The sequence below is a fragment of the Aotus nancymaae genome, unplaced genomic scaffold (genome assembly GCF_030222135.1).
Source record: "Aotus nancymaae isolate 86718 unplaced genomic scaffold, 86718_ANA_hifiasm-v0.15.2.pri h1tg000018l, whole genome shotgun sequence".
In the NCBI taxonomy this organism is placed as follows: Eukaryota; Metazoa; Chordata; class Mammalia; order Primates; family Aotidae; genus Aotus; species Aotus nancymaae.
Window position 1 is genome coordinate 25,000,832 of NW_026988430.1, and position 27,757 is coordinate 25,028,588.

At 44.7% G+C, this 27,757-nt stretch overlaps 2 protein-coding genes and 2 pseudogenes across 6 annotated transcripts in view; 3 read left to right on the forward strand and 1 right to left on the reverse strand.

Moving 5' to 3' along the window:
* LOC105712514 (uncharacterized) overlaps positions 1-27,757 on the reverse strand; it is a 182,124-nt gene that overhangs the window by 132,764 nt on the left and 21,603 nt on the right. The window contains exon 5 of the mRNA XM_012445584.2: positions 4,910-5,039. The gene's annotated coding sequence lies outside the window, so the exon portion shown is untranslated. The remainder of the gene's footprint in view (positions 1-4,909; positions 5,040-27,757) is intronic.
* RDM1 (RAD52 motif containing 1) lies at positions 450-11,565 on the forward strand. Of its 5 annotated transcripts, XM_012445426.3 has the most exons (7): positions 450-592; positions 970-1,149; positions 4,366-4,488; positions 4,892-5,060; positions 7,255-7,353; positions 9,355-9,440; positions 11,194-11,565. In XM_012445426.3, exons 1-7 carry the CDS (start codon positions 497-499, stop codon positions 11,293-11,295), a joined length of 855 nt encoding a protein of 284 aa, XP_012300849.2. In that variant the 5' UTR covers positions 450-496; the 3' UTR covers positions 11,296-11,565. The 5 variants fall into 5 exon arrangements, 4 of the variants coding, with proteins under 4 accessions (XP_012300849.2, XP_012300850.2, XP_012300851.2 ...); XR_001106323.3 differs by lacking the exon at positions 11,194-11,565 and having other exon boundaries at positions 4,892-5,083; positions 9,355-9,437; XM_012445427.2 differs by lacking the exon at positions 7,255-7,353.
* LOC105712397 (leucine-rich repeat-containing protein 37A3-like) lies at positions 11,961-17,247 on the forward strand (annotated as a pseudogene).
* On the forward strand, positions 17,699-19,724 carry LOC135275705 (leucine-rich repeat-containing protein 37A2-like; annotated as a pseudogene).

Consider the following 27,757-nt stretch of genomic DNA (forward strand, 5'->3'; position numbering starts at 1 on the left):
CTCAGGTGATCGGCCTGCCTCGGCTTCCCAAAGTGCTAGGATTACAGAAGTGAGCTACCACGCCCGGCCGAGTTATATTTTATTTGTATATTTTAAACTCTTAAAACTCTTAAGTCCAAATATTGCATCTTTTGTGGTTATTTCCCACAAGCTCAGTAGGTAGTGCTAATACTTAGTGCCCTAAACTCCTTCTGGAGTGAAGATAAAGCTGGCTGCTATAAACTTGTCCCTACCTTTCCATCCAGTCTGCTCATTTTGGGACTCTACCGTAAACACGCACTTGAATGGAAGGAAGCCCATTTCAAGGATCGTGGGCGTGCAGCTGGAGGAGCGGAACAGACTCAGAGGCCGGCCCTAGGTAGTAAGCGCGAGTGAGCGATCCGACCGCCGGCCCCGCCCCTCACACGCGCCTTATTTTTTAAGAACTCGCGGGCGTGCCTTGCGCAGGCGCAGTGCTTGGAGCGAGTGTTAGCCGCGCAGGCGCGGTGAAGGAAGGATGGCGGAGTTGGTACCTTTTGCGGTTCCCACCGAGAGGGACAAAACCTTGCTAGTGTGGGAGCTGAGCTCCGGACCCACGGCCGAAGCTTTGCATGTGAGCCGGGGCCAGGGAGGAGGGAGGGATGGAGAAAGCCGCCCACCCGCGGACTGAGAGTTCCGGAGTCCTGTCTCAGCACCTCACCTGCCTCAGCCTCCGCTGAAGGATTCTTAATTCTAGAGGTGACCCCAACGGACAACTAACTACCCCCAACAGATTTTTAGAGTCCCAGAGAGGTACCGCTCCACCGTCAGCACGTTTTACCTGCTAGTGCTTCTTAAAGTTACGATTTCGAGAGGAAAACCTGTTAAGTGGGAAGTGTTTAGAATCGCATCCTTCGCAAAGAGGGGTTTGGGAAATATGAGGGCATGTGTGGTTTTGTTTCCCGGGCGTGAGATTTCATGCGCTTTCTTGGCGTGGGACCACCCCCACAGCATTCTCTGTTCACAGCATTTTCCCAGTTTGGCCTTCTGTATTCAGTCCGGGTCTTCCCAAACGCTGCAGTGGCTCAACCTGGTTTCTATGCCGTCATTAAGTTTTATTCAGCAAGGGCTGCCCACAGAGCCCAAAAGGCATGCGACCGGAAGCAGCTTTTTCAGACATCTCCTGTCAAGGTGGGTCCAAATATGGAATTCCTAGCTCCGCTGGAATGAAGTGCTGAATTCAATAATAGGTTAGCATTTGTCCAGCACTCTGGTTTATAGAATATTTTCAGATGCATTGCCACACTAATCTTCCAGTTCTCTGGTTTTTTTTAGATGAAGAAACTCAAATTCAAGATGATTGAGTGACTTGTTTAAGGTTCCTGACAAGAGGCCGGACATGGTGGCTCACCCCAGTAATCCCAGCACTTTGGGAGGCCAAGGCGGGCAAATCACGAGGTCAGGAGTTCAAGACCAGCCTGGTCAACATGGTGAAACCCCGTCTCTACTAAAAATACAAAAAATTAGCCTGGCGTGGTGGCGCACGCCTGTAATCCCAACTACTCGGGATCGCTTGAACCCAGGAGGCAGAGGTTGCAGTCCAGCCTGGGTGACATGTCGAGTGAGGCCCTGTCTCAAAAAAAAAAAAAAAAAAAGGGTCCTGACAAGAATTATGGAAGTTTGAGGTTGAACTCCAACCTACTGATGCTAAACCCCATGTCATTTTATGCTGTCCCTTTTTAAGAAATCTCAGTTTGGGCAACATAGTGAGACCCTATCTCTACAAAAAATTTAAAGATCAGGCTGGGCATAGTGGCTCATGCCTATGTTTTCGGAGGCCAAGGCAGGTGGATCACTTGAGGCCAGGAATTCAAGACCAGCCTGGGCAACATGGCAAAACTCCATCTGTACTAAAAATACAAAAACTAGCTGGGCATGGTGGCACGCACCTGTAGTCCCAGCTACTCAGGAGGCTGAAGCATGAGAATCACTTGAAGCCAGGAGGTGGAGGCTGCAGTGAGCTGAGATTATGCCACTGCACTGCAGCCTGGGTGACAGAGTGAGACTCCATCTCAAAAAAAAAAAGGAAAGAAAAATAGCAGCCAGGTGTGATGGCATGCACCTATAGTCCCATCTACTTGGGAGACTGAGGTGGGAGGATCGCTTGAGCCCAGGAGTTTGAAGGTGCAGGGAGCTATGATTACATTACTGCGCTCCAGCCTGGGCAACAGTGAAACCCTGTCTCTAAAAAATGAGTGAATGAATGAAATCTTTACCAGAAGAGTTCTGCTTATATTTACTTTTTAATTTTTTTTAGAGACAGAGTATCCCTGTGTTGCCCATGCTGGTCTCTAAATCCTGGCCTCAACCAATCCTCCTGCCTCACCTTCTTAAGTAGCTAGGTACAAGCCACCATACCCAACTATTTTTACTTTTTTTTTTTTTTTGAGATGGAGTTTCACTTTGTCACCCAGGCTAGAGTGTAGTGGCACGATCTTGGCTCACTGCAACCTCTGCCTTCTGGGTTCAAGCGATTCTGCCTCAACCTCCGGAGTAGTAGGGATTACAGGCACCTGCCACCACACCTAGCTAATTTTTATATTTTAGTAGACATGAGTTTTCACCATGTTGACCAGGCTGGTCTCAAATTCCTGACCTCAAGTGATCTGTGTGCCTCAGCCTCAGGTGTGAGCCACCACACCCGGCCATATATATTTACTTTTATGTGAATTTAAAATGTATAAGCATAACCACATCTTCTGCCACCTGTTACATAAAGGAGACTTTATCATCATCATCATCATCATGCTCATGATGACTCACAAACTGCCTATTTGGAACTCCCTTCAGTTCTCAGAGAATGAGAACATTCTTTAAACAGCATTGTAGAAACCCTATTCCATATTAACATGCCAACCAATTTTACTTTCTCGGATCCACAGAATGATATTTCATTGTATGCCTCAATTCAATCACGCACCACCTTGGGATTACAAGCACGCACCACCATGCCCAGCTACTTTTTGTATTTTTGGTAGAGACGAGGGTTTCTCCATGTTGTCCAGGCTGGTCTCAAACTTCTGACCTCAAGTGATCCACCCGCCTAAGCCTCCCAAAGTACTGGGATTACAGCCATGAGCCACTGTGCCCAGCCAAAAGGTTTTTTTTGGGGGGCGTAGGGAGAGGGGTATGAAATGAAGGAAAATGATTGCCAGCAAGAACTGTAGCAAGGTTATTCAAGGTGACAACTGTCTGTGCCACCCAGGGGCTCAGAGTTTTGTGAAGCTTCCTGGTTGTCCAGAAAGTCTCCACTGTGACTCATGATACAGGCCGATCTCCGCATTAGCACTCAACATTTAAAAACTGGTCTTCATTTCTCTTTCCCAACAAGCATTTCTCCTTTTCAGTTGGAGAAAGTAATTTCATTTTTACCTGCTCATTGTTTTATCCATTCACCCAATCAACAGATCATCTGTCCTCTATTATTTGCCAAGAACTGTGCTTGGTTCTGGGAATGAAAAAAAGAATACGCTATGGTTTCCTTTGGGACTTATGGAACTTGTAAACCAGTGATGGAGGAAGGTGCTTAAACAAATCAGTAAAGAATTAACTTTACTGTTAATTCTTACTAATTTCTAATACAAATAAATTTAACTTTATGGCCAGGCATGGTGGCTCACACCCGTAATCCCAGCACTTTGGAAGGCCGAGCAGGGGGATCACAAGGTCAGGAGTTCGAGACCAGCCTGGCCAATATGGTAAAACCCCTTCTCTACTAAAAATACAAAAAATTAGCAAATACAAATACAAAAATTAGCAGGACGTGGTAGTGCCTGTAGTCCCAGCTACTCAGGAGGCTGAGGCAGAAGAATTGTTTGAACCCAGAAGGCAGAGGTTGCAGTGAGCCAAGATCGCACCACTGTACTCCTAGGCAACAGAGCGAGACTGCGTCTCAAAAATTAAATAAATAAATAAATTTGACTTTATCATTTGAATTTCATGAATATAATATACTATACTTAAAAAATGAAATAGACATAAGAAAGAACTGGTGATGTAAGAAATCCACAGAAATGGGTAAAATATTTCAAGAATTAACAGTGGATATTTGCATTCTCAAAGAAGCTTATAAATGTAGATAAATCTCTAGTTGTTTTAGTTGCTTGTAAAATTTATAGAGGTATGTATAATTTCTCTTTAAATAAGGGTTAGCAACTTGGGGAGGGGGATAGGTGGTGGGTTCATCTTACCTATCCTTCAGGTCATATTCTCAAACAGGAACTACTGAATGGAAAGACTGAAACAATTTATTTTCTTTGCACACTTGGTATTGATAAATCCCGATGTGTCCAAAGTAAAATCTCTAATGGGTTGTGATATTTATGTGTCTATCTCTTGTGACTTTAGGTTCATCTTGGCACCAGACATAAGGCAGTTCAATATCAGGCCCTTCCCCTGAACAGCTCCCAATGCCAAGAACTGGCAAATTACTACTTTGGTTTCAATGGATGGTCAAAAAGGATCATCAAGGTGAACCTTGTAAATTTTCTTTCACTAAGCACACTCTCCTTTCAACACTGAAATCCTAGACTTTAGACAGAAGTACGGAACTGGATTGTAGGAAGGAGATATGAAAGGCCTCTTACCATTGAGGATAAGTGGACATGTCTGAGTTGGCCTGTTGCCTAGAATTAATAATCTCAGTCACTTGAATGGTAGTATCCATAATTTTCTCCACTATTTGTGTGGTCTATAATAAAAAATGAGTGTCTATCTAGCAGTTCATTTGCAAACCTAACTTGATTTTGAAGCCATGAGACACTTCAACTGGTTAGTTTGAATGGCTGGAGTTTAGTTTTTATTTCTAATAACAATACATTTTGAAGCCTACATTAAGATCCTAGGAAGGATCTTAGATTAAATATCCTTACAGCTGCAGGAGCTTTCTGACCTTGAAGAAAAGGAGAATGGAGATACCATGGTGCCACTTCCAAAGCAAAGCCTGAAGTTCTTCTGTGCTTTAGAGGTGGTGTTGCCATCCTATGATTGCAGGAGTCCTGGCATTGGCTTGGTGGAGGAGCCTGTGAATAAGATGGAGGAAGGTTTGTTTTCATTAGGGGTGAAGGTAGGTAGGGATTTGGAGTAGAAAGGATCTCTCTTTTTTCTTACTTTGCAAAACTTATCTTTTCAGATACATATCAAACCCTTCCCTCTCTGAGCTACTGAAGTCCTGGACAGAGTTTTTCTGTTTACAATATAGATTTTTACTGTAGCGATGCCTGATTGAACCTTTGAATTTAAAATGTACAGCTGACTTCCTGCCAAGAGACTTAGGAGGAAAAAGGAAGTAATTTTTTTTTCAGCTTTTGGTTAAGAACTTACTTTGTGCTAAAATAGTCTTTCACCTCTTTTTTTTTTTTTTTTTTTTTTTTTTTTTGAGACAGAGTCTCGCTCTGTTGCCCAGGCTGGAGTGCAGTGGCGCAATCTCTGCTCACTGCAACTTCTGCCTCCTGGGTTCTTGCGATTCTCCTGCCTCAGCCTCCCAAGTAACTGGGACTACAGGTGCACACCACCACACCTGGCTAATTTTTTGTATTTTAGTTGTGACAGGGTTTTATCATATTGCCCAGGCTGGTCTCAAACTCCTGAGCTCAGGCAATCTGCCCACTTTGGCCTCCCAAAGTGCTGGGATTACAGGCGTGAGCTAACTGTGCCCAGCCACATATGTGTCTCTTGTAGCCTTCAGTTATCTTAGCAAAACCATCTAAAGATTTATTTATTTATTATTATTGTTAGAAACAGGCTAGAGTGCAATAGCACGATCATAGATCACTGTAACTTCGAACTCCTGGGCTCAGGGGATCCTCCTGCCTCAGCCTTCTGAGTAGCCAGGACTACAGGTGCGCACCACCACATCTGGCTAATTTTTTTTTTTTTTTTTTAGAGCTGGGGTCTTGCTGTGTTGTCTTGCCTGAGCTTCAACTCCTGGCCTCAAGTGATCCTCTTGCCTGAGGATCCCAAATTGTTGGGGTTATAGGAATGAGTCATCATGCCAGGTCATCATCTAAAGATTTATATAAACTTTTGTGTTAACATTCAGTTCTTTTTTTTACTGAATGTTAAAAATTCATTCAGTTTAGGAGGGTTTCAGCAGAAAGAGTCTAATATAGATACCTAGAAAGGGTACTCAGTTGATATTAATGTTGAGTTTTTTTTCTAGTATTCATGGCCCTCAGGCTTAGGGTTTGAAGTCAGAAGCAGGGCTGTAGGCTAATGGAGTGGAGTAAGCTTCCATGGGTGATGCCCATGGAGGAGCCAGATTTATCTGTACCAAAGTCGTTTTTTTTTTTTTTGAGATGGAGTCTCACTCAGTCACCCAGGCTGGAGTGCACTGGCATGATCTTGGCTCACTGCAACCTCCACCTCCCAGGTTCAAGCAATTCTCCTGCCTCAGCCTCCCAAGTAGCTGGAATTACAGTGCATACCACCACACCTGGCTATTTTGTTGTTGTGTTTTTAGTAGAGACAGGATTTCACCATGTTGTCCAGGCTGCTCTCAAACTTTTGACCTCAAGTGATCCGCCCACCTCGGCCTCCTAAAGTGCTAGGATTACATGTGAGGCACCTGGCCCAGCCTCCTTTTTTGTTTGTTTGTTTTTTTGTTTTTTGAGACAGCCTCACTCTCTTGCCCAGGCTGGAGTGCAGTGGCATGATCTCAGTTCACTGCAACCTCTGCCTCCTGGTTTAAGCTATTCTTGTACCTCAGACTCCCAAGTAGCTGGGATTACAGGTATGTGCCACCACGCCTGGCTAATTTTTGTAGCGATGAGGTTTCATCATGTTGGCCAGGCTGTTCTTGAACTCCTGGCCTCAAGTTTCACCATGTTGGTCAGGCTATTCTTGAACTCCTGGCCTCTACCTGCATAGGCCTCCCAGACTGCTGGCATTACAGGCATGGGCCACCATGTCCAGCCAACCAAACCTTTTCGATGAGTGGTTCCAGCCCTTGATGCATAGGAGGGTAGGGTCTGTAGGAGTGTAGCCTTGATCAATTGGAAATCTCTGGGTATTGTGAGACGTGTGCCAGGTTCTTAGCTCCTATCTCCCTTCTAGTACTTCAGGAACTTCCCAGCTAGATGGAGGCAGTAAAAATGGGCCCTGCCAGGATATACCTATAACAGAGCTATGCAACCATACCCTTGGGCTATGGATGCATTTTTATTTTTTATTTTTTAAACATATAGCAAGTATTACTCAGATAAGCATTTTAAATCCATTTGTTTTGATTGGATTTAGGACCGCTATCATTCCTTATGAAAAGGAAGACAGCCCAGAAGCTTGCTATTCAGAAGGCTTTGTCAAATGCATTCCAAAAACTGTCGATTGTGGTTCTAGGTAAGACTATCTGGTTCATCCTTAAAGTACGTCAGTTTCAGTGAGCAAATAAACTCATTTTGAAAAGTTAATTGGATAAAAAATATTGATAACTAAAGCACTCCATAGTATGCTTTCATTTGCTAAATTCTTCCACAGCAACAGGCTCAAATTTGTTCTTTGTGACATTTGTGAAAAAAAAAAGACAGCAGATACTGTTTCTAGTTTACAGATGTGAAAGGACTTGCCTCAGTTCCCACAGAAAATGTTTAAATCAAGTCTTCTTTAATTGCTTGCCTATCATATAGAATAATGATTATAAGCTTTGGACACAAAGATTTGAGTCCTAACTCTGTCTCTTAGATTTTTAATGCAATTTTAGGTCTCCTAGCCAGAGAGATTTGAAGATACTTAATATCTCTAAGCTTAAGTCTCTTCATCTATAAACCAGGGTTAGTAATTCGGTTAACCTTATGGGGGATATTTTAAGAGTAAATGAGATGACGAATGTAAAAACTCAGAACTACACTTACAAGGTAAGCAGACATATTAACTGTTATTGTCGTTGTTGATTTCTTTCTGAATAAATAAACTCTCTGCTGAAGTTTATTAGATGATGTTTCCTGAATCAAGAATTCAGTTTCAGCTTTCATTTCTGGCACTGACACATTAGGCAAGTATGATTCTTATACAATAATCAGCTGTTTTGCCTGAGCCTTGGAAGTGGTCATGCTATTGAATGGCATTGATTGTATTCCCTATTGAGTTCTACAGTGGCAAGATCGTTATAGGCTGTGCCCAAAGGAAACCTGATGATTAGCAAAGAGTCCCTGAACAGAGTTGCTCTTCTGCTTCACAGCCCTGAAGGCTGAGACTGAGAGATCCTAATTAAGTTACCACAGAGCTTTATTTGCTTGTAAGAGGTGCTCCTGATTGCTCTCAGCTTTCCAACTTAAGCAACAGCCCTTCTAGTGAAAGACTTACTTCCTTGGTCATCACCTGTCAAGTCTGAGTAACAACCTTTAAGAACCAAACTAGATGTGTGGGTTGTTTACCTCTCCCTAGTATATGAAGGTGTCCCTTGCACACACTCAAAACTTGTTAGACCAAAAGCCTTACGGCTCTGATTTGCCTTGAAGGAAGTTCTGTTGTCTATAAGAGTATGTGGGCCAGTTTCTGCCAATAAAATATTCAAATGTTCTCTCTCTCAGAAGCTTTGTTCATTGTATCTGGTGAAATTTTGGTTCTCAGGTAGTAGACACCTGGCCCTTGCTTCTAATGTGAAGTGTCTACTGGCACAGTGGTCTCTATTCCAGATTTGAACTTACTTTAACCCCCACCTGATGCCTTACCATTTAATCATATTATGATTGAACATTTTTGTTTCCATATTTTTTTCCCAACAATATGTTTCTCCATGAAGGCCTATTTGTTTCCACATTTTAAACTTTTTATTTCATTATTCCTTAGTTCCTATCTGTAAGATCATAAAGTTCTTTGAACCAAACACAGTTATTTCATACATATGTTAAAAACTGAGGTGTGAGGCCAGATGTGGTGACTCACACCTGTTACCTCAGCATGTTGTTGAGAGGCCAAGGAAGGAGGATCACTTAAAGTCAGGAGTTCAAGACCAGCCTGGGCAACAAAGCAAGACCATGTCTCTAAAAAAAAAAAAAAATTATCCGGGCACAGTGGTGTGTGTACCTGTAGTCCCTGCTACTTTGGAGGCTGAGGCAGGAGGATCACTTAAGTCCAGGAATTCCAGGCTGCAGCGAGCTATGACAGTGCCACTGCACTCTAGCCTGGGTGACAGAGTGAGACCCTGTCTCCAAAAAAAAAAAAGGAAAGAAAGAAAAAACTGAAGTGTGAGATGAGGAGATAAGGAAACTTCCAGGAAAATGCCCTTGTTTTCTGCTTTTAGAAACCAAAAGAATGTCTCATCATGGGGTGCTACCATTATATGCAGGAAGTTTTAAAATGAAAAAGATTCTGAATTGATCCTTGCTAACTTTATTTCAGAAAGTGGTAAAATAGCTGTGGAGTACAGACCCAGTGAAGAGATCGTAGATGTCAGATGGGAAGAGGAGCTACATGGTTTAATTCAAGTATGTGGGATTAAAATTCAGGGGTAACATAGCCAGTGTAACCATAATTCAAAACAACCAGCAGAATTTGAAGGATAATTTGTTTTATTCTTAGGAAAATGTGATACTGCTTTTGAGTGCAGTATATTTCTGGGGCTTTTCTTGAAGTCCTGACCCTTGGCTCTGACCCCTTATTTGAAGTTTGGAGAGCAGAACTGAGGACTATTAGAATATTACTACAGTTGTGGACACAGGAGAGGGGTTAGTCTCCCCCCAGGAGTTAGGATGCTGGGCTGCTTGAACACGGACCTTTTTAGAACTCCCTTCAAACAAGATCCCAGAGATATGGGGAGAAGGTTACTGGCCTTAAGAATGATTGTACTACAGCTTTTGAAAACTATAATGACTTTCAAATGTGGCTTATCACCTGGACATCGATACCTCCCATATATCTTGGATAGACTATTTTGCTGAAGATTTTCTGTAAATCAGTTACAATCATGTGCTACAAAATGATGTTTTGGTCAACAACAGACCACATATATGATGGTGGTTCCATAAGAGTATAATGGAGCTATCCCTTTACAGCTATACCATTTTTTATCTTTTATAGTATTTTTACTATATCTTTTCCATGTTTACCTTCACAAATACCTGCTATTGTGTTACAGTTGCCTTTGGTATTCAGTACAGTGACATACGGTACAGGTTTATAGCCTAGAAGCCATAGGCCATACCATATAGCCTAGGTGTGCTGTAGGCTATACCACCTAGGTTTGTGGAATTATATACTATGATGTTAGCACAGTGGTGAAATCACCTAATGACGCATTTCTCAAGTTCTTCCTCACATGGCAAGCAATGCATGACTGTATTTGAAAGTTCTTAAATAGGGATTAAGTTTCTAAATTAATTTCTGAAAGAAAACAATGATGATTTACTATATATGGAATGCTTTATTTCAGTGGGAACTTAATTTAGAGCTAGAGTGTTTTATTTAACTTTCACTCCAAAGTTGCAAAGTGTTTTGTTTTGAGGTTTTTCCCTGTAAAATAATTTTTAATTCAATTTAAATAAAACCCATCAAGGAAGCTTCGAGCTTTAAGAAGTCTAGCTCTGTGAAATGTGAGAGGAAGTCAGCACTGATTTCAGAAAGCTGGTTATAACAATAGATCCACCCCTAAATGAGGTGAGTCTTGGAATCTCTTCCATTGTAAAACCATTACTCTGCACCACATGCCTATGCTAGGCACTGGAATAAGATGAAGCACCTTCTTGGAGTTCACATGCTGGGGATTGTGCCAGACAATGAGTAATAAGATAGGTAAGAATGGATGTGGGGGAAGTCAGCTGGGTTCTAGTTATAGTCACATTTCAGGAAATAAATTATTTAACATGCTGATTTTAACAACCTCAGCTTCTTCTCCACATGTGCACAGAGGGTAGACCTCTGAAGAGTGGCACTGTAATTTCTAGGGTAATGGCTGTGTTAAGTCAAGGCAGGATGACAGTTCAGCCTCCTCCCAGGCTAGTGCAAAGGGCTATTCAATCGGTTTAGCCTTCTCTCCCAGACTGAATTGCTCACCCCCCAAAGCCCCTCCTGCAGAAAATTTGGAGTCCTCCCTTATTCCCTGGCAGCCCCTACCAAATAGGTTGGTGAATTATCAAACATGCAACAAAGGATATGGAAGATTTAGCAAAAATGGCAACATTTAGGAATGAATGACTATAATGTGTGGGCTGCCTGCCACCCTAACTGGTGCATATTTTGCAGGTCAGTTGCTCGCCCTGGAAGCAGTATGGCCAAGAGGAGAATGAGTATCTCTCAGATTTCAGCTTGGAGGAGGAAGAGTTTAGGCTGCCAGAACTTGACTAGCACTTCTGAATATCTCGAAGCAAGGTCCCGTAACTTCCTTGGGAAGCTCTGTCATGCCCCTACCCCACCCCATCACAACAGGCTGCTGGAGTCCTGGGACCACCTGGGTCTGCTGCCCAAATCATTCCTGATGAACAGGAGGAAGGGGTGTTCTGGTGGGGCGGGAAGGGAGGCTTGGGTGGGATTGTGGGATAAGAGTGCTCTGGTGACTGAGAGGATCTAGACCAGAGCCTAATAACAGCTGCCTAAATAAAGATGCGGTAAATAATGGATGAGGTGGAGCGCGTGGTTGCTAGGGGCGCCAGCTTCTAGGGGCTGCCATGATGCCTGCCGCTCAGCGCAGGGAGCTAACATATGTCATGTCCCATCTGCCTCTCGGGGGCCCCATGGCCCCTCCTCACACGACAACTATTGTAGCTCCTAGCCCAGGAGATTCAGCCTCTGGAGTGGGTCCAGGGCCCACTCCAGCTGACCTCCAACCCCCTGAGGCCGACTGAGCCCTGGTCTTCAGGCTCCATCGATCTCCCACCAGAATCTCCCCAGCACTTATCTAGCCCTGCCCCCAACAGACTCAGGGGGCTTTGATAATATGGGGTCCTCTACTTCCTCCCAGATGTCACCCTCACCTCAGGAGCCCAACTGAGACTTTGTTTCCATTCCTGGACATGGATTCAGCTGGAGAGCTGCCCTTGGGGCCAGAGAAGTTCACAGCTGCACAGCAGGATCTGAATGACAAGCTGACTCAGCAAGAAAGGCTCCCAGAGTTGGCTCCAGTGGAACTTGGATCAGAACCAGATGCTAGCATGGCCTCTTTGCCTCAAAAGTAAGGTTCATACTGTAGGTCTAGATCAGGCTTCAGATCATCAGGCATATGAAATATTTGTTCCACCTCTAGATAATCAGAATTCAAAAGCAGTAAAGACTAGTGTTTCGCCCAAGAACCTGAAGAAAGATCTGGCTCAGCACAGGAGGCTTGCTAAGGTTGTTGTTGGAACTCCACACCGATTTGTATTAAAACCTCAGCATCAGAAACAAACTTTGCAGGGCAAGTATTTAGATTCAAGTATGGATATACTGTATCCCGAAAACCTGCCTCCAGAACTCCAGGTGAACTCAGATGAGCCTCCAGGGCCCCCTAAGCAAGCTGGACTACTCAGTTCCATCTAGAGCCTCAAACTCAAAATCCAGAGACCCTTAAACAGATCAGTCATCTTCACTAAAGCAAAAAGTCCCAGTGCAATTTCCACAGCTCCCTGAACCTTCTTCAACCCAGTAGGAGGCCCCAGCTCTACCTTCATTCATAGTCCCTTGAGGGAATCCACTTCAACAGAGCAGGAGGCCCCAGCACAGCAGCTACCTGCCTCTGAAGAGATTGTAGCTCAGCCATCAATACATCACCAGGTAAATACTCCTGGAGTGAAGCTCAGCACTCACATTTGCCCAATGTCACAGTCAAACCTGCAGATGTAGAGCTTACAGTAACTCCAGAGCCAGGTAAGGGACTTACATCAAGCCAGGAACAGGCCGCAGCTCAGCCTCCAGACCACCCCGAGGAGGTGAACTCTTCTAAACCCAATTAAAGGCCCCAACTCAGACACCAGACCACCTGGAGGAGATAAAACCTTCTGTAACCCAGCAAGGAAACCCAGCTGAACCTCCAGTTCCTCTTGTGGAGGCTGAACCTTCTCCAAGTGAGCAGGAGCAGCCAGCTCAGCCTTCTGAGTTTCCAGGGGAGGTTGAACTTTCTCAGACTCAGCAGGAGGCCCCAGCTCAGCCTCCAGAGTCCTCTGTGGAGAATGCAGCTCAAACTCCACCGGATCATGAGGTGACAGTTCAACCTCAGGGTAAGGATCAAGCTCATTTTACCTTGCCCAACTTTACAGGTAGACCTGCGGATGTAGAAATTACCATAACTTCAGAACCTAACAAGGAGGCAGAATCTTCTCAAGCCCAGCAGGAGGCCCTAACCCAGCCCTCCAGAGGAGGTAGAACCTTCTGCAACCCAGAAGGAGACCCCAACTGAGCTCTTATGTCCTCGTAGGGAAGCTGAGCCTTCCCCCAGTGAGCAGGAGCAGCCAGCTCAACCTTCTGGGTTTTCTGGGGAGGCTGAACCTTCTTAGACTCAGCAGGAGACCCCAGCTGAGCCTCCAGAGTCCTCTATGGAGAGTGTAGCTCAAACTCCACTTAATCATGAGGTGACAATTCAACCTCCAGGTGAGGATCAGTCTCATTATAACTTTCCAATGTTACAGTTAAACCGGTGGATGTGGAGATTGTCGTAACGTCAGAGCCTATTAAGGAGGCAGAATCTTGTCAAGACCAGCAGGAGGCCCCAACCCAGCCTCCAGAACAGGTGGACCCTTTGCAAACCAGGAGGAAACCCCAGCTGTACTTCCAGGTCGTCTTGTGGAGGCTAAGTCTTTCCCTGGTGAGCAATTGCAGCTAGCTCAGAGTTCTGAGTCTCGGGAGATTGAATCTTTTCCAGCCCAGCAGGAGACTCCAGCTCAGCCTCAAGAACATCATGAAGTAATAGTTTGACCTCCAGGTCACCATCAAGCTCAGTGTTCAGATTTGCCCAATGTCACTGTTAAGCCTCCAGTTATATAGCTCATCATAGCAGCAGAGTCTATTGCAGAGGTAGGAATTTCTCTAATCCTTCAGGAGGCTACAGCTCAGCTCTCACGGCCAGTTAATGATGCGGAAACTTCCACCATCTGCCCACCTCTGCCTCCAGAGTCATCGGAGCAGACTACACCTCTTTGCCAGTTCAACGGGAGATGTCAGTTCAATCTCCAGAACCTATGAAGAAGGAGAACCCCTCTCCAAACCAGTAGTAGGCTACTGCTGAGCATCCACTGACCCCTGAGGAGGTTGAGTCTTCTCTAACCCAGCAATAGGCCCCAGCTCAACCTTCAGAGTTCCCTAATTGGAAACTGCCAAACCACAGGAGAATACCCTGGCAAAGATTCAAACTGTAGACAAAAAAAGAAGTGGGAGAGCAGAGCATCAGGAAGGAACAGAGTGCCCAGGAACTGGGATCAGAACTGGGTCTTGGCTTGGCCTATTCGCCTCAGACATAAGGTTCAAACTGTAGATCTAAAGTTTGAGTTTGAGCTGCATATCGTCAGACATATGAAACACTTGTTCCACTTTTAGATAGAATTCAAAAGCAATGAAGATTAGTGTTTCGCCCAAGAACCCGAAGAAAGATCTGGCTCAGCACAGGAGTCTTGCTAAAGTTGTCGGGACTCCACACCAATTTGTATCAAAACTTCAGCATCAGAAACAAACTTTGCAGGATGAATATTTAGATTCAAGTATGGATATACCATATCCGGGCAGCCTGCCTCCAGATCTCCAGGTGAACTCAGATGAGCCTCCAAGGCCCTGGAGCAAGTCGAGCTTTCTCAATTTCCATCTAAAGCCTAAAACTAAAAATCCACAGACACCCAAAGAGATCCAGTCCTTTTCATTCCAGCAAGAAGTCCTAGCACAGCTTCCACAGCTCCCTGAGGAGGTAGAACCTTCTTCAACCCAACAAGAAAGCCCCAGCTCTGCCTTCACAGTCCCTTAAGGGGCTCTACTCTTCAACAGAGCAGGAGGCCCCAGCACAGCAGCTACCTGCCTCTGAAGAGATTGTAGCTCAGCCATCAATACATCATCAGGTAAATGCTGCATTAAAAAGTTGCAGTGAGGCCAGGTGCAGTGGCTCACACCTGTAATCCCAGCACTTTGGCAGGCCAAGGCGGGTGGATCACCTGAGGTCAGGAGTTCGAGACTAGCCTGACCAACATGATGAAACCCTGTTTCTACTGAAAATACAAAAATTGGCAGGGCATGGTGGTGGATGCCTGTAATCCCAGCTACTCAGGATGCTGAGGAAGGAGAATCGCTTGAACCTGGGAGGTGAAAGTTGCAACGAGCCAAGATCATGCCATTGCACTCCAGCCTGGGGGACAGAGCGAGACTCCATCTCAAACAAAAAAAAGTTGGAATGAAGCTCAACACTCACACTTGCCCAATGTCAAAGTCAAACGTGGATGTGGAGCTTACAATAACTCCAAAGCCAGGTAAGGAACTTACATCAAGCCAGGAACAAGCTGCAACTCAGCCTCCAGAGCACCCCAAGGAGTGGACTCTTCCTCAACCCCATTAGAGGGCCCAACTCGGACACCAGAGCACCCTCAGGATATGAGATCTTACACAACCCAGCAAAGGACCTCAGCTGAGCCTCCAAGTCCTCTTGTGGAGGCTGAACCTTCTCAAAGTGAGCAGGAAGAGCCAGCTTAGCCTTCTGAGTTTCATGGTTAGGTCGAACCTTCTCAGACCCAGCAGGAGGCCACAGCTGATCCTCCAAAGTCCTCTATGGAGAGTGCAGATCATGAGGTGACAGTTCAAACTCAGGGTGAGGATCAAGCTCATTATAACTTGCCCAAAATTATAGTTAAACCTGTGCATGTAAAGATTAGCATAACTTTCGAGCCTACCAAGGACACTGAATCTTCTCCAGCCCAGCAGGAGCTTCAGCCCAGCCTTCAGAGGAGGTAAAACCTTCTGCAACCCAAGAGGAGGCTACAGCTGAGTCTCCAGGTCCTCCTGTGAAGGCTGAACCTTTTTCCAGGGAGCAGGAGCAGCCAGGTCTGCCTTCCGAGTCTTCTGGGGAAGTTGAATCCTCTCTAGCCCGCAGGAGATCCCAGCTTAGCCTCTAGAACATCAAGTAACAGTTTCACCTCCAGGTCACCATCAAGCTCACCGTTCAGATTTGCCTAATGTCACTGTTAATCCTCCAGACATGCAGCTCACCACAGCAACAGAGCCTACTGCAGAGGTGGGAACTTCTCCAACCCACCAGGAGCCTACAGCTCAGCTATCAGGGCCAGATAATAATATGAAACCTTCCACCACTCAGCAAGGGGGCCCACCTCTGCCTCCATAGTCATCAGAAGATGACTTTACCAGTTCAACAGGAGACTTCAGTTCAATCTCCAGAACCTACTAAAGATGAGAACCCCTCTGCAACCCAGCAGGAGACTGCAGCTGAGTATCCACAGATGCCTGAGGAAGTTGAGTCTTCTCCAACACAGCAATAGGCCCCAGCTCAGCCTTCAGAAATCCCTAATGAAGTCGTAACTCAACCTCTAGCGTATCATGAGGTAACACTTTCTCCTCTAAGTCATGATCAAGTTTAGCCTTCAACATGGCACCATGTCACTGTTAAGCCTGTGAATCACATGGTAATCATGACTCCAGAGTTTACCTAACAGGTTGAAACTTTAACCCAACAGGGGGCCCCAGATAAGTTCGTAATGTCCCTTGAGCAGTTTAAACATTTGAAAGACCAGCAAGAGATTTTCATGCAGCAGCTAAACACCCATGAAAATGAACTTCCTCCAGTCCATCAATAGCCCACAACTCAGCCTCCAGCTCAGCTCTCCTCAGACTTTGTAAGGTCATTGAATGATGAGATGGTATTTTCACCTATAAATCTGTCTTTAATATTTGAAAGTAATTCAACTTTACCTAATACCACAGTTAAAAATGAGGATATAGACCTAACCATAGCTACTGAAGTCATTATGGAGTTTGAACCTTCCCCAGTCCACCTGGACAACCCTCCTATCCCCACTGAGTAGGCTGATCTTTCTCTAACCCAGCCTGATTCCTTTCCCCACCTCTGGATTCTCCTGAAAAGATTGAGTCTCCATCACAGCAAGAGGCCACAGCTCAGATCCCAGATCCTGCTAAAAAGGTAGAATTTTCTCCAGCAAGAGTCCCCAGCTGAGGCACTGGAGCACCCTAAGGAGGTTGAACCATCTGCAGCAGAGGAGAAAGCATCCTCCAAAGTCCACTGCAGAGGTCAGGCCCCCACCACAGCTGGAGATACCAGCTCAGCTATCAGCCAACTGAGAAGGTCAAACCATCTCCACTCCTACAGCAGGCCCCAATTCAGCTTTTAGAGCCACCTAAAGAGACAGAATTCTCTCCAGTCCAGCAGGCAGGGACTGTTCAGTCTTCAGAGTCCTGTATGATGGTAGAACCCTCTTCGACACAGCAGATGGCACCATCTTTGCCTCCAAATCTCCCTCAGGAGGTGGAACTATCTCTAATTCAGCAGAAGGTTCCAACTCAAACTCCAGAGCATCCTATGGAGGCAGAACATTCTCTAGTCCAGAAGGAGGCCAGAGTTCAGGCTCCAGAGCCTCCTAAGGAGGCAGAACCTTCAAGTCAGCAGATGATCCCAGCTCAGCTTCCAGAGTCCCCTAAGGGGGTTGCAGCTCAACCTCCAATACATTATGAGATGACAATTTCAACAGCAGGCCAGGACCAAGCTCAGTATCCAGTGTCACCCAGTGTCACATTTCAGCCTTTACACCTGGGACTTACCATAACTCCAGAATCCACTATGGAGGCTGAGCATTCCACAACCCTGAGGAAGATGACAGCTCCTCCAAAACATCCTGAGGTGACACTGCCACCTCCACACCAGTTTAGGCCCAGCACTAAACTTGGTGTGGAGGTGGATGTGTCACCTCAGGATGACACTTCCTTTAGATCTCAAATGTAACTGAGGTCACAGTTTAACCTTTAGATGTCAAACTTACTACAACTCCACAACCTACTACAGAGGGTATATTTACTCCAACCATGGAGAACTCAACTCACCTTCCAGGGCCACCTGTTGAGGTTGTAGCTCAACCTCCAGCTCATGAGATAACAATTCTAATTCTGGTCAGGATCAAGCTCAGCATTCAACATTGCTCAGTGTCATAATTCAACCTTATGATCTGGGGCTTACAATCACTCCAGAATCCATTACAGAGGTTGAACATTCTCCAACCATGCCGGAGACCCCCACTCAGCTTCCTAAGAAAGTTGTACTTTAATCTCCAGTATATCAAGAGGTAACTGTTCCAACACCAGGTCAGGATCAAGCTCAGCATCCATTGTCACCCATAGTTACAGTTCAACCTTTGGACCTGGACATACAATAACTCCAGAACTCACCACAGAGCTTGAATATTCTACACTTCTGAAGAAGACTGTAGTTCCTCCAAAGCACCCTGAGATGACACTTTCACATCCTGTTGAGGTTCAGACTCGGCATTCAAACCTGACTCAAGTCACAGTTCAACCTTTGGATCTGAAACTTAACTCCAGAATCCACTATGGAAGTTGAATCTTCTCCAACCATGCATAAGACCCCAACTCAGCCTCCAGAGCTACTACATAAGGAGGTTTTAGTTCACCTTTCTTGGTATTTTTATGAGATGTCTGTTCCAACACAAGGCCAGGATCAAACTCAGCATCCAACATAACCTAGTGTCACTGTTCAACCTTTGGATCTGGGGTGTACCATCACTCCAGAATCCACTACAAAAGTTGAGCCTTCTACAGCCATGATGACTATAGCTCCTCCTCCAAAACACCCTGAGGTGACATTTTCACCATGAGACAAGAGTCAGGCTCAGCATTCAAACCTGACCCAAGTCATACCTAAACTTTTGGACTTGGAACTTACCATAAATGCAGAACCTACTATGGGGGTTAACCTTCTCCAACCACAGCGGAGAGCTCAACTCGGCCTCCAGACCTGAGGCTTGCCATAACTCTAGATGCTATACGGGCATTGAACATTCTACAGCCCTGGACAAGACTACAGCTCCATGTCCAGACCAGGTTCAGAATCAGCATCAAAACCTGACTGAAGTCACAAGTCCACCTTTGAACTAGAACCTACTCAGGATTCATTGGTGCAGTCCAAAAGTTACGCCCAAAATAAGGCTTTAACTGCACAAGAGGAACAGAAGACCTCCATAAGCAGCAACATATGTGAGCTCTATACCTGCAGAGATGAGACACTGTCATGTATTGACCTCAGCCCAAAGCAGAGGCTCCACCAAGGGCCTTTGCCAGAGCCCAGCACCTACAATGGCACCTTCACCATCTTGTAAGAATTACCTTTCCTCAGTTGTTCTCTGTGTCCTGCCTGACATGGCAGCCTTTTCCTGGCAGCCTTCCTGGGCCTTCTGTATCTCCCCAAACCACACTGACAACTGACTTTCTGCTTTCACCTTTGCTGTCAACTCTTCCTTCTCCTCACTCTCCTTTACTGTTAGGCCCCTTCTCCAGTCTTTTACTTGTGATTGCTCTTAATCCTTTTCTTATCCATTTTTCTTTAGCACCACCACATTATTGCCTAACCCCAGCTCTCCCATTTTTGCTTCACCCTCTACAGCAGCCTGTCCCTCTTCCCATCTCAGTGATAGTGCTCTAAGCTTCGACTCCCTGTGGTTTTATCTCTGACCAATCAGTACTCCTGGCTCACTGGCTTCCCCACACCTACCATGTTGTCCTTAAAAACGGATCCCCGAATGCTAGAATGCTTGAGGAGACTGATTTGAGTAATAATAAAACTCTGCTCTCTCGCACAGCCAGCTCTGCGTAAATTACACTTTCTCTACTACAATTCCCCTATCTTGATAAATCAACTCTGTCTAGGCAGCAGGCAAGGTGAACCCATTGGATGGTTAGGAAAACATAGTAAAACAACATCTTTAAAGTGCTGAAAGAAGACTTGCCAGCATAAGTGAGATAAAGTATGGCTGGAACCAGAGTTTCAGTAATGGGAACTCAGTAGCAAATGCCATCTCACACTGTTTCTTTTTGTCCATGCACTGCTTTTATACAGGTCCACAATTAAGACAACTTAGTTCAGCTAAACTGTTTCAGAAGGCCTAGGAGAACTTAAATAGGACATTATTGAGGCTGGTATGAAGACATCGATCTGTGGAGAAGACTCTAGGCCTTTAGTGAGAGAGTCGAGAGAACTGGGCACATTGGAATTAAGACTCAAACAAAAAGGAAGAGCAAACGTTGTCCTCAACCTCCAGGGGATGTATCCACGGAAATCAGGAATCTCACTCTGGGGTAGAACACTGAGATATAGTCTTAGTCTAAGAACATGGATCAGTGGGTTAGGGGATATTTTGAATATAACAGTGGGTGATCTAATTTGACTGTCAACTAACTAAGCCCCAGGAGAACTTCTTCCCAGAGAGGGGATTGAAGACTTTGGGGATCCTAAAAGAAAAGTTGAAACAGCAATGGGTGAGAGCCTTTTTCTCTCTCTCTAAGGATATCAGGTAGAGCTCAATAATTCAGTGAGACCAGCCTTAGCCCTGTAGGGACAGCAGCTGACTATAGCCACTAAGAGCCAAAGTGCAGAATGGCAATAGCACAGGAAAACCAAGTCAGCCAGAACCCTTTCCAGAGAAAGAGTAGATGGGTATGGGCTGGGCGAAGTGGCTTATGCCTGTAATCCCAGCACTCTGGGAGGCCAAGGCGGGTGGATCACGAGGTCAGGAGTTCAAGACCAGCCTGACCAATATGGTAAAACCCTGTCTCTACTAAAAATACAAAAATTAGCTGGGCATGGTGACTAGTGCCTGTAATTCCAGCTACTCAGGAGGCTGAGGCAGGAGAATTGCTTGAACCTGGGAGGCAGAGGTTGCAGTGAGCCGAGTCACACCATTGCACTCCAGCCTGGGCAACAGAGCAAGACTTCGTCTAAAAAAAAAAAAAAAGAGTAGATGTGTATGTCCAGACTTTTGGCTGGGAGTCTGACTGTCAGAAATGACTATTATCTGCAGCCGTGATTGGTCTCCTTATTCCCAGGCAGGGCACCCAAGAAGCAGTTATCCATGGAAAACACCAATGTTATTTTTTAAAAATGTGATTACAATTTAAAGCCTTTAAAAGATCCATAGCATAATTCATGAGAATAAAATTTGGTGGCTTGTCAATACCAAAAAATATTCACATTGGTGTCCACCACAAACCCCACTGTGCCTGTGGGGTTGGATCAAGAAATCTGGTTTCAACATACTACCCATCCTGAAAATCTTTTTAGGAAAACCAAAGGCTGAGCCATCTACCCCTTCAGGCCAAGCTCAAATATCAAAGATCATACAGTTGGTAAGCTGGACTTATATATAGCAGTCAAAATCCATAGCATAGGCACAGATAGAGGCTAAATAACCCTGTGATGCTTTTGCACAGAGTATCTCTTATAAGAAGGCAACATGGCATAATGCAGTGATCATAGATTTTGCCGTTATATGTCAGTTCAAATCCCAGCTCTGTGACTGTATCAGTTAATTATTGCTGTATAACAAACAATCACAGCTGAGTGTGGTGGCTCATGCCTGTAATCCCAACACTTTGGGAATCCAAGGTGGGTGGATCACCTGAGGTCAGGAGTTCAAGACCAGTTTGGGCAACATGGTGAAACCCTATCTCTACTTAAAAAAATAATAATAATTAGCCCAGCATGGTGGCACATACTTGTAATCCCAGCCACTCAGGAGGCCGAGACACAAGAATCACTTGAACCTGGGAGGCAGAGGTTGCAATGAGCCGAGATGGCGCCATTTCACTCTAGCTTGGGCAACAGAGTGAGAATCCATCTCAAAAAATAAAAAATAAAAACCACAAGGGAAACAACAGAGGTGCAATGACTCCAGCTGACTCAAAAAAAAAAAAAGCCAGTAGGGATTTTTTTTATTAGGCAAATCACAGGAACTGACATCAAGGGTAAGGTACACAGGCTGGGCTGGGCAAGGCACATGATGGGTGAGGTATGCAGGTCAGTATATCTGGTTGTGATGGTTATTGTGAATAATGAACCACCTGGTAGTCTGGCCAGTGGCAACAAGGCTGTAGGTCAATTGTTTAGCATTCCTTACCAAGGTAGGACACTCCAAACCTTGGTGTAATAGATTTCCTATGGCCAGTTCCTGGAATTCTTTAAGTAAAAGGTATGGTTAAACATGAAGGAAGAGCCACATCCCTATTCTATCTCAACAGGAAAAGCTCTGAAAAAGATGTTATCATTTCATAAGAGAAATGTACTTATACAAAGCAAACCTCCAGTTGCAAGGGTTTCTCTCCCTCCCTCTCTCTCTCTCTCTCTCTCTTTCTCTCACTCTCTCTCGCTCTCTTGCTCTCTCTTTCTGTACCAGGAAAAGAAGAATGACTCTAAATCACTAGAAACTCACGAGTGAAGAAGGAATTGTTTTACAATATTTTTCCTGGCCATCTCATAATTGGCCCTTCCTCACATCCCTCTTTGTTTCTGTAGAAGATGATGTTTAAATCACATCTTATAAATTTACTCTTGAGAATTACTCATTCCCTGGGTATCTCCCATATATATATTAGATATGCATTTTATTAAACTTCAGTTTTTCTCTTGTTAACCCATCTTTTCTTACAAGAGTATATCCAACTAAGAACTTAGAAAAAGTCGAGGAAAAATTATTTTTTCCTCTCCTACAATATAAACAAAATATGACACTGAGGCAAGAGGATTCCTTGAGCCCAGGAGTTCGAAGGGAGTGAAGAATTAGAACAATAATCCATTTTAACACAAAATGTGGCACTGGGCAAATTCATTACATTCTTAGCTTCATTTTCCTCTATCTGTAACGTAGTCCCTACATTGTAGTTGTTGAGAAATTATATGTATATATGAGGTTCAGGGCACACCATCACAAAATATGAGTAGGAAACCAGAATATTGCACCCCAAATATGCCTCTCTTTGGCATAAGGATTATTTTGGGAAAATGCAGACATAGCCTCATTTCGAGGCTAAAGTGAGCTATGGTTGAAACCACCTTTGCAAAACTTTCATCAGTGAGGAAATAATGACAATGAAAGAGATCTGATCTAGCCCACTCCCAAGCTTTAAAGCTGCCTTAATCATTCCTGGACTTTGGGTCTCTAGCTAACTTTGGAAGACATTTAGGTTATAATTTAAATGATAATAGCCCTTCCCCAAAACTCAAATGCCTTTATAAAGCTAATGTAGCCGGGCACGGTGGCGCGTGCCTGTAGTCCCAGCTACTCAGGAGGCTGAGGTGGGCGGATCGATTGAGCCCAGGAGTTCTGGGCTGTAGTGCACTATGCAATTGGGTGGGTGTCTGCACTAAGTTCTGCATCAATATGGTGACCCCCCCGAAAGCAGGGGACCACCAGGTTGCCTAAGGAGGGGTGAACGGCCCAGGATGGAAACTGAGCAGGTCAAAACTCCCAAGCTGATTAGTAATGGGATCACACCTGTGAATAACCACTGCACTCCAGCCTGGGCAACATAGCAAGACCCTGTCTCAAAAAAAAAAAAAAAAAGCGAATGTAAAGGCCATCAGGCCTGGGGAACAGAGGAAGCTGAATTCTGCTAAGATGTAGACATGGATTGCCAGCCATTCCTGCAGATAACACCACTATTGTAGATTAGCCTTTTGAGATACCTTTTCAGGCTTTTTGCATGTCTGACACTCATGGCTCCACCTGGACCTGCTGACCCCCAGGGACGAGTCCTGTGGCCCCACTGAGAAGTGATTCAGGACACAGGAGGACAGCTTAGACCTCTTATGATTTCATCTCTGCCCCAACAAAGTCAGCAGAAAGCCTACCCACTCCCACTTCTTCCCCTAAACTGCCTTTGAAAAACCCCTACCCCACGAGCCTTGGATGAGATTGATTTGAGTACTAATTCCACCTCCCATGTGGTGTAGCCAGGCTTGTGTCTATTAAACCCTTTCTTTGTTGCAATGCTGTGGTCTTTCTTTGTGCTGCAATCAGGAAGAACCCATCAGGTGGTTATTGATCACACCACTGTACTCCAGCCTGGGCAACAGAGCAAGTGAGACCCTATCACAAAAGGAAGAAAAAAGAAAAAAGAGAGAAAGGGAAGGAAGGAAGGAAGAAAGGAAGGAGGGAGGGAGGGAAGGAAGGAAGGAGGGAGGGAAGGAAGGAGTTATCTTCTTCAATACAGTAATCCTTAATTCCCCATTTTCAATGCCTTTTTTCCTGCCCTAAACACCCTACATATATGAATCCTGGAAAGAGGTATAGTATGAATGAGAAAACCAAGGCTCAAAGAGGTAGAGTGACTTGTCCAGGGTCACATACATCATAAGAGGGAAAACCTACAGCTGTATATGGTGGCTCATGCCTGTAATCCCGACACTGGGAGACCAAGGTGGGTGGATCTCTTGAGCTCAGGAGTTTGAGACCAGCCTGGGCAACAAAGTGGAGACCCTGTCTCTACAAAACACAAAAGTTAGCCAGGCAGAGCGGCATGTACCTGTGGCCCCAGCTACTCAGGAGGCTGAAGTGGGACGATGACTTGAGCCTGGGAGGCAGAGAATGCAGTGAGCTGAGATCATACCACTGCACTCTAGCCTGGGTAACAGAGACTGATCCCATCTAAACAATAAATAACTGATGAGAGATGAGGTACAGGAAACACTATCCTAAAATATGGTACCTTGGCATATTGAGTATTTTAAGCTGAAGGAAAATGAGAAAAACCACAGAAGGAGGAAGATCTCTCTGACCTTCTCTGTCTCTGATTGTCTTATTTCTCTCCTAAAGCATGGTCATGAAAGAACTCTCTGAACTACCTTCCCTGAAAGTAGGTCATTGGAGGGGTTCTGCTCCCTACCTAGGCCTCATTCAAGAGGGGTCCTACCCTATTCCCAGAGGCCAAGAAGAATCTGAACAAATGAACCTTGCTAAGTGCCCCCACCAGTTTATTACCATTAGGTAATACCTCTTTTTTGTGCAATTATACTTCTACATGACAACTCTGTAAACCAAAAATTATCTGAGAGAAGTCTCAGTCAGTTTAGCAGTTTATTTTGCCAAAGTTAATGACATGGCCTTGGAAGGTCCTTGGGAAGTCCTGACAACACATGCCCAAGGGAGTCAGGCTACAACTCGGTATTAGACATTTTGGGGAGACATAAGATGTCAATCAATACATGTGAGATGTACATTGGTTCAGTCCAGAGAGTAGGGACAATTGGAAGCAAGGGCAGATAGGTGGATTCAAAGATTATCTGATTGGCAATTGGTTGAGTTATTATCTAAAAACCTGAAATCATTAGAAAGGAATGTCTGTATTATAATAAGGGGTTGTGGAAAACAAGATTTTATCATGCAGATGAAGGCTCCCAGCAGCAGGCCTCAGACACAGTAGATTGTAAATGTTTCTTATCAGATTTAAAGAGTCTGTTCTATCAGTCTTAAGATCTTTTTGATGTTAATGGTAATGAGGCATGTCTGACTCTCCCTTCCCATCATGACCTGAACTCGATTTTCAGGTTAACTTCGGAATGCCCTTGGCCGAAAAGAGGGGTCCATTCAGATGGTCAAGGGCTTGGAATTTTATTTTTGGTTTACAGCCCATTCTTCATCTAAGAAACCTAAGCATAAAACAACAGCAGTTTGTGTCATTTCTGAAGGTTCCAGTGTCATGCAAGACTTTGATTTCAAAAATGAAATAAATTTGTTACACTTTATTCTTGTTAACCTGTCTTTTGTTATAGGGGTGTCATCCATGAAACAATGGGTGAGGAAAAGATACTACTTTCTCTCCTCTACAATACCACACTCTCTTCAAAGCTCATGCTTTTTTGCTCACCTCTATTGTTTCACAATGAATTCACAGGCTGCGATGGCTGGGGTTTGGGTTGAAAAGTAGTCTGGAGCCAAATTGTTAAGACTTTTGAATGCCATACAAAGGAGTCTATATTTTATTTTTTATGAAATAAAGAGTTACTGGCCAGGCATGACCTGTAACTCACACCTGTAATCCCAGTACTTTGGAAAGCTGAGGTGAGCAGATGGTTTGAGCCCAGGAGTTTGAGACCAGTCTGGACAACATGATGAAACCCTGTCTTTATAAAAAATACAAAAATTAGCCCAGTATGGTGTCACGTGCCTGTAGTCCCAACTACTCAGGAAGTTGAGGTGGGAGGACCACTCAGGCCCAGGAGCTTGAGGCTACAGTGAGCTATGATTGTGCCACTGTACTCCAGCCTGGGCTACAAAGCGAGGCCCAGCCACGAAACATAAAAATAATAAATAAGGAGTTATTGAAGTAGATTTCTGCAGTCAGAAAAATCTGGGCACAAATTGTAGGGGAGAAAAAGTAGTATCTTTTTCTCACCCATCACAAGTTTCATGTCTGAGGCCCGTATAACGAAAGACAAATTAACAAGAGAAAGCATACTTATTATTTATGGTAAGTTTTACATAAAACAGGGAACCTCAGAAATGAAAACCCAAATACTCAAGCAAAACTACTTTGATGTAAAGTCATGTAGAAGTATGATTAGAAGACAAAAGGGTATAATCTAATGGTAATAAACTGAGGGAGGGGAAGACTTACCAAGGTCTGTTTGCTCAGATTCTTCTTGGCCTCCAGGGTTGGGGAGGACCCCTCTGGAATGAGGATCTTATGACCTACTTTCAGAGGAAGTAGGTCAGAATTCTTTTTTTTTTTTGAGACAGAGTTTCACTCTTTTTGCCCAGGCTGGAGTGCAGTGGCACGATCCCGGCTCACTGCAACCTCCGCCTCCTGGGTTCAAGCAATTTTCCCACCTCAGCCTCCCAAGAAGCTGACTACAGGTGCCCACCACCATGCCTGGCTAATTTTGTATTTTAAGTAGAGACAGGGTTTCTCCATGTTGGTCAGGCTGGTTTTGAACTCCCGACCTCAGGTGATCCGCCTGTCTTGGCCTCCCAAAGTGCTGGGATTACAGGTTTGAGCCACCACGCTCAAGGTCAGAATTATTTTATGGCCTGCTTCAAGGGAGAAAAGCAAGACGAAGTTAGAGAGTGACCTCCCTGTTTCTGTAGTCTTCTCAGTTTCTTTCAGCTTAAAATACTCAGTATCCCAAGGTGCTTCGTACCCCATCAAAATCATGTTCCAGTAATCAACTTCTGTATAGAAAATCACCCCAGAGGCCAGACGTGGTGGCTCACACCTGTAATCCCAGCACTTTGGGAGGCTGAGGCAGGCAGATCACAAGGTTAGAAGTTCAAGATCAGCCTGGCCAAGATGGTGAAACCCTGTCTCTACTAAAAATACAAAAAATAGCTAGGCATGGTGGCAGGCACCTGTAATCCCAGCTACTCAGGAGGCTGAGGCAGGAGAATTGCTTGAAGCCGGGTGGCAGAGTTTGCAGTGAGCCAAGATTGTGCCACTGCACTCCAGCCTGGGCAATAGAGTCAGACTCCGTCTCAAAAAAAACAAAAAACAAACAAAAAATCACCCCAGAACTTTATAGCTTAAAACAATAACCGTTTCTTATCTCTCATAATTTTTGTGGCTTAGGAATTCAGGAAAGAGTTGGCTGGGAGGTTCTGGTGTGGGGTCTCTCAGGTAGTTACGGCCAGATATTAATTCTCTCTCTTTCTCTCTCCACATGGCAGCCTCAGGGTAGCTACACTTCAAAGGCTTCCAGAGTGAATATTTCAAAAAGAATAGCAAGCATCTGTGCAACCTTTTCTATCTAGCTTTGAGAGTCATTCTGATCACTCTATTGAGAATGTTGCAAAGACCCAAGAACAGAGGGCATACTTTCCACCACTTAATGGGACAGACCTCA